Raw genomic sequence first — 6,973 nt, 5'->3', positions numbered from 1 at the left:
TTTTTTTTTTTTTTTTTTTTTTTTAGAGAGAAAGTGCAAGCGGGGGAGAGGGGCAAAAAGAGAGAGGGAAAGAGAAAAAATCTTAAACAGACTCCATACTCAGCACAGGGCTTGATCCCACATTTTGGAAGTTAAAGGAATAGAACTTTAAAATATTCAAATGTTGATAAATATTAACCTTTTGCCTTAATTTTTATTACATGCATTAAGCAGAAGGATTAAAGTTTTAAATCAACATTCTGTTTTTACTCTTCTGATTAGATAATTCAGGTATAAAGAGAACTCCCAACTTTTTAAAAATCTCAGTACTTTGAATGAGACTTCTAGACCCTTATAACCTAATTATAAACTGAGTAGAAAACAAGATTGTTAATCTCAGTGTTTTCTTGCAAATGGGATATTGAAGTGAAATTAGTATCAATTATCTCCTGGCATTTTGTGACTGATGGCATCAGGGCAAACCTATATTTGACAACTTACCTACAATCATATGCAGGTTCTAGCTTTATAAAGATACAAATGTAGACAAGATCTACTGAGCTAATTTTTTTTTTTTAATGTTTTATTTATTTCTGAGAGAGAGAGAGAGAGACAGCATGACAGGGGAGGGTCAGAGAGGGAGGGAGACACAGAATCAGAAACAGACTCCAGGCTCTGAGCTGTCAGCACAGAGCCCGATGCGGAGCTCAAATCCGGGAACCGCGAGATCATGACCTGAGCCGAAGTCGGACGCTTAACTGACTGAGCCACCCAGGCACTCCCTGAGCTAATTGTTGACGCAGGGCTTGATCCCACAACCCTGGGATCATCATCTGAGCAGACATTAAGAGTCAGACGCTCAGGGTGCCTGGGGTGGCTCAGTTAAGCGTCCAACTTCGGCTCAGGTCATGGTCTCGCAGTCTGTGAGTTCGGGCCCTGCACTGGGCTCTGTGCTGACAGCTCGGAGCCTGGAGCCTGCTTCAGATTCTGTGTCTCCCTCTCTCTCTGCCTCTCCCTCACTCGTGCTCTGTCTGTCTCTCTCAAAAATAAGTGAACATTTAAAAAAGAAAAGAAAACAAAAGAAAAGAAAAGAGAAAAGAAAAGAGAAAAGAAAAGAAAAGAAAAGAAAAGAAAAGAAAAGTAAAGGGCCGGACGCTCAACTGACTGAGCCACCTGGGTGCCCCTGTGTGAAACTTGTTTATATCATGATCTGAATAAACCAAGCGCAGAGAAAGTATCTGAGACAGAAGGACGGAGCTAGAGAGTATAAAGCTAAAGTGAAATAAATCAGTCAGAGAAAGACAAATACCATAGGATCTCACTCAAATGTGGAATTTAAGAAACAAAAAAAATGAGGAAAGGAGGAAAAGAGAGAGACAAACCAAGAAACACTCTGAACTATGGAGAACTGAAGGTCACCAGAAGGAAGGTAGGTGGGGGAATAGGTGAAAGAAGTGAAAGGGACTAAGAGTACACTTATGGTGATGAACGCTGAGTAATGTATGGAATTGCTGAATCACTATATTGTACACCTGAAACTAATATAACTATGTTAACTGTACTGGAATTTAAAATAAAAAATTTAATTAAAAGGTAGGTAGTTGTCTGTAACTTTAATATCCAAAAGCATTTCCATACCCTAGCCCCAAACAGAAAATATAATTTTTTAAAAACATACCAACTAGTACTGTGGCTGCCCCAAGATGAGACTACTAGAATACTTTCTTTCCCCAATCTTCCCATGCCTATATAGCCCTTCAGAATTCAATTACTTCCATATTTCTCCCTTTCCAAACTTCTAAGTTTTAAAAAGAGAATTTAGTGCTTTTGCATAGACACTAATCTTAAAGTTTTCTCTTATGCATGTCTTCTATATCAAGAGTTCTTATTTGATACCTTATACTTCATATTCTTGGTCATTCTATCACATCTCATTTACAATTAACCATACGCATCACAGGGCTTTTTGCTTGTCATTATTTCTTCTCCTCTCTCTTTCCCTCTGTCTTGAAAAATCTTGACTGACTGATTTGCTATTTGGTTAAGAGCACTTCTAGAAGATTTTTCTCAAATGGGATATCTTTGCCTGCTCCCATATCTTCCCCTTGTCAATAAATGTTATCTTGACTGGGTCCCTTACTATCAGTAATCTATGATGTTATTCCACTGCCTGATATTGATGATTAAGAGTCTGCAATCTTTTTCCTTTGTAAGTAACATATTCTGCCTGACAGCTTTCAAGATTTTCTTTTTATACTTGATATTCGGAGATTCTCCCAGACGTCTTCACTCCTCTGCCCCCGTAAGTTCAGCCTCCCACTTGGTAAACCTTTCAGCCCACACACTTAAGTCTTTGGCTCAAGGGAATTGTTTTCTATTTTTCTTTTTTTAATTGTATTATTGTATTTATTTATTTAATCTCTACACCCAACATGGGGCTTGAACTCATGACCCTAAGATCAAGAGTCAGATGCTCTTCTGACTGAGTCAGCCAGGCACCCATTTTCTATTTTTAGTCCAATTGTTCTAGTCCAATTGTTTTTCCTCTATTTGTATTCTCCTTTTGGGGCTCCTGATATTTACATGGGAAGTCCCATGAGTCTCTTCTTTTTCTTCAGGGTGTTTTTGCTCTGTATTTTGAGATATCTCTTGCACTTCAACGTCCAAGCTACTTACTCAGGTCTTAACAATGACCACCCAATCCTTCAAAAACTTTTTTTTTTTAACTCAAAACACAATCACTCTGTAGATCTAGAAAGCATTTTTATGCTATAATTCAATCTCTTAAGTAGTTGTTGTATTTATTTAATCAAGGTATTTTCCATTTGTTTCTTTGTTTTTTTTTTTTTTAAGTAAACTCTGTGACTAATGTGGGTCTTGAACTTAGAACCCTGATATCGAGAGTCACATGCTCTACTGATTGAGCCATGACCTTGGGATCACAACCTGAGCCCAAATCAAGAGTTGGACACTCAACCGATTGAGCCATCCAGGTGCCCCTTCCTTTAATGAGACTCTTCAAGTGTCCCAATGTTCAATGTTTCTAGCATAGCAACCAGCTTTAAAGTCAGTCATGTAGTCCAAGTCAAAGGTAGAAGGTGACTGAAAAGAGCCTTATATGTATAATAAAAAGTTTAACTTGTTTGCCACTTCAGCCTACCCACCCAAGATGCATCTCAAAAGTGTCAAGGATAAAAAATGAAAATCCAATAAATGGATTTTTTTTAAGTACATACCTGTTTTAGGCCATAATGCATTGACTGCAATTTCACCCTTAAATTCTTCTGCCATTCCAAGCACACACATAGACATACCATACTTAGCGATGGTATAAGCTGAAAGAAATCACAAAGAATAGGATTTAATTAAGAGGCTAATTTGTGAATATAAATAACCAATTTCTTTCTATAGCTATACTGCCAGAAAAACAAGAACAAAAAGTTGCAAATTGGTTTAATCTAGTTAATTAAAACAGAACTTCCTTCAGCTTTGCTGGGAGTTTCTATTCCAATTGCTTGTCCAAATTTTAGTAAATTATGTACAAAAAAGGACTAAGTACCTGATGCAACTATATCAAAGGAGGTACCTATACCTAAATCTTATTAAGTCAGCATACTCACCTCAAATCATTAATTTGCTGTGAAAGTGAAAGTACTTCATAGTTTTTTAACCAACTTCATTGAAGAATAAGTTGTATACAATAAAACACACCTATTGAGACTGGAGGGAGCTTTCTGGAATGATGGAAATCCATATCCTGATTTGGCTATTGGTTATACAGGTGTATAAATTTGTCAAAACTCATCAAATTGAGCTATTAAGATCTGTGGATTTTATTGAATGTAAACTAAAACTCAACGTTTTAAATTACAGATAAAAGATGAAGAATCTACTTTCCAAAGTGCTACTGATTCTGCATAGAACTTTAATGTTGACTGCTATGTACAAATTTTGATCACATGATAGATACACTGATTTAATACAAAGTAAATTAACCAAACAAACCATCCCCTCAACCAACCACCTACCACAGTGCTGTTTGAACCACAATGGATTTAGGTTCAGTGGTGGACTGAGATTGAGGATATGGGCAATTTTACTCTTTTTCAAATAAGGAATACATGCTTTAGATCTGAAAGCAAAAGAAAACACAAGTCAATAGCTTTCTAACAACATCCCCACTTTTAAAAATGATATATATTTAAAATTTTTTTTAATATTTATTTATTCTTTAGAGAGAGGGAGAGAACATGAGCGAGGGAAGGGCAGAGAGAGAGGGAGACCCAGGCTCAGAAGCAGGCTCCAAGCTCTGAGCTATCAGCACAGAGCTGGACATGGAGTTTGAACCCATGGACTGCAAGATCATGACCTGAGCTGAAGTTGGATGCTTAACCAAATGAGCTACCTAAGCGCCCCTAAAATTATATTTTAAACTACTTCTACAAAGCAACTAAACTTGCTCAGTAATCTGTTGTGTACTTTTTGTTTGTTTTCACTTTTCTAGAACAAAGACAGGAACAGGAGTAATTTTCAAGATTTGAAACTTTGCTTAATAGCCTAACAACATGATCTGCTTGATGAAAATAATCAAATCCTTGGTATATTGGCCTTAAATCCAACTGAGGCTATCCTCAACCAAATCCTTCCAATTCTCCCTCCCCAACACACACACACATACACACACGCACACACACAATTTTCAGTAAGTTAATGTACTTGCCAACAAGCATAGGCAGCACTGTAGTAAAGAACATGGTGCTCAAGTCTGGCAGACCTGGGTTCAAATCCTCATTCTGCCCCTTCATTGTGTAATCTTAGGCAAAATATATTCTAACTCTCAGCTCATTTGTTACTGTTGGTAATACCTACTATCATCTAAGACTGACCAAAGAATTAAAATGAGATGATAAATATGAGATCCTTATAAGCAGTGAATATACAAACCATGAAATAAACAAAGGCTATTATGAGTATTACATATGCTAACTTACTTCCTCTCAGTAGGTGTGGTATTCCTGCTACACTGGAACTGTAGTTTAATAACAAAACTCTCAATACATTCCCAAATTAAATTTGCACCAATGTGCAATGCAGTATACTTTTGGAAGCAATATTTAGTTTTTACATGTTTTTAAAAAACTATTCAAAAAGGTCCAATATTTTAAATTTATTAAACTATAACATGCTGTAGATTGGTAACTGTATAGCTTTTAGTTTTATATCACATTCAATAATTTCTAGAATTTTGAACTAGTTCATTCTTCTCTTGTTAGTTTTTTTAATGAACATGTACAACATTCTTATTATCATCAGCAACATCTTTTCAAGCCTAGAAACTAGATACAATCAATATCACCAAAGGGTATTTTAATACACATTGTTTTCCCTTTCCAAAGGTGCTTCACTTTTGTGGGGGTGAGCTGGGGAGGAGCAAACAATATTACAGTTGATACTCATTAAAACAGTGAAGATGCACCTCAAAATCTCAAGAGGAAAAAACTGCTATCTATTCTAGGCAATAAGACCATGACCATATTATACACTGAAAAAGTAAAGCGCTCATTTCATTTACATTATAAACAAGAGCTTCTCCTTTGATCTATTAGATAAAACCTTTCCACCTGCACTTTGCCTACCTGGCCCTCAGCATTACTAATCCGAAATCAGCTGTGTTTTTAACAGTAATATGCCCTATTTTATATATTAAAAAGTATTAGTGTCACGCTTATATACTAATATTTCAGCTTAATAAAATAGTTAAGCTTACTGAAAACTTACTGTGTTAGGCACTGCACTTACTACTCTTATACAAATTATTTTACCTAATTAGGGTTATGAGCTCAAATGCCTACAGGGTATTTGAGTAAATGAATAAAGTGAGCTGGGTACAGGAAAAATCAACTGTTCAGAAATACTACAGTTAAACCTCATTACTGAATTTCTATAAGTGTTTAACATGATACCAACACATGTAACATCAGAGGTGGAATATTTAGTTTAAATTTAAAAATACAAATTAAGGGTCTGCCTTCTATACCTGTTTCTCTAAACCTTTTTTTAATAGTTTATTGTCAAGTTGCTTTCCATATAACACCCATGCTCATCCCAACAAGTGCCCTCTTCCATGCCCATCACCCATTTTCCCCTCTCTCCCACCCCATCAACCCTCAGTTTGTTCTCAGTATTCAAGAGTCTCTTCTGGTTTGCCTCCCTAGCTCTCCCTAACTATTCTTCCCCCGCCCCACCCGCACAGTCCTCTGTTAAGTTTCTCCTGTTCCACATATGAGTGAAAACATATGGTATCTGTCCTTCTCTGCCTGACTTATTTCACTTAGCATAACACCCTCGAGTTCCATCAACGTTGCTACAAATGGCCAGATTTCATTGTTTCTCATTGCCATGTAGTATTCCATTGTATAAATAAACCACATCTTGATCCATTTGTCCGTTGATGGACATTTAGGCTCTTTCCATGATTTGGCTATTGCTGAAAGTACTGCTATGAACATTGGGGTACATGTACCCCTGTGCATCAGCATTCCTGTATCCCTTGGGTAAATTCCTAGCAGTGCTACTGCTGGGTCATAGGGGAATTCTACTGTTAATTTTTGAGGAATCTCCACACTGTTTTCCAGAGGGACTGTACTAGTTTACATTCCCACCAACAGTGTAGGAGGGTGCCCGTTTCTCCACATCCTCACCAGCATCGAGTCTCCTGATTTGTTTATTTTAGCCACTCTGACCAGCATAAGGTGGTCTCTGAGTGTGGTTTTGATTTGTATTTCCCTGATGATGAGTGACGTTGAGCATCATTTCATGTGTCTGTTGGCCATCTGGATGTCCTCTTTGGCAAAGTGTCTGTTCATGTCTTCTGTCATCTCTTCACTGGATTGTTTGTTTTTCGGGTGTGTAGTTTGATGAGTTCCTTATAGATTTTGATTACTAGTCCTTTATCCGATATGTCATTTGCAACTATCTTTTCCCATTCCTTCGG

At 37.0% G+C, this 6,973-nt stretch overlaps 1 protein-coding gene across 1 annotated transcript in view; it reads right to left on the bottom strand.

Annotated features, from left to right (window-relative positions):
- HSDL2 (hydroxysteroid dehydrogenase like 2) overlaps positions 1-6,973 on the bottom strand; it is a 59,387-nt gene that overhangs the window by 28,660 nt on the left and 23,754 nt on the right. The window contains exons 5-6 of the mRNA XM_077769874.1: positions 4,008-4,111; positions 3,216-3,314 (exon numbers count right to left, since the gene is read on the bottom strand). Of these exons, the coding sequence (XP_077626000.1) occupies positions 3,216-3,314; positions 4,008-4,111 (203 nt within the window). The remainder of the gene's footprint in view (positions 1-3,215; positions 3,315-4,007; positions 4,112-6,973) is intronic.

Source organism: Crocuta crocuta, unplaced genomic scaffold (genome assembly GCF_008692635.1).
Source record: "Crocuta crocuta isolate KB4526 unplaced genomic scaffold, BGI_CrCroc_1.0 scaffold95, whole genome shotgun sequence".
In the NCBI taxonomy this organism is placed as follows: domain Eukaryota; kingdom Metazoa; phylum Chordata; class Mammalia; order Carnivora; family Hyaenidae; genus Crocuta; species Crocuta crocuta.
Note: the sequence above shows the minus strand (reverse complement) of the source record. Positions and strands in the feature narration are given on the sequence as shown.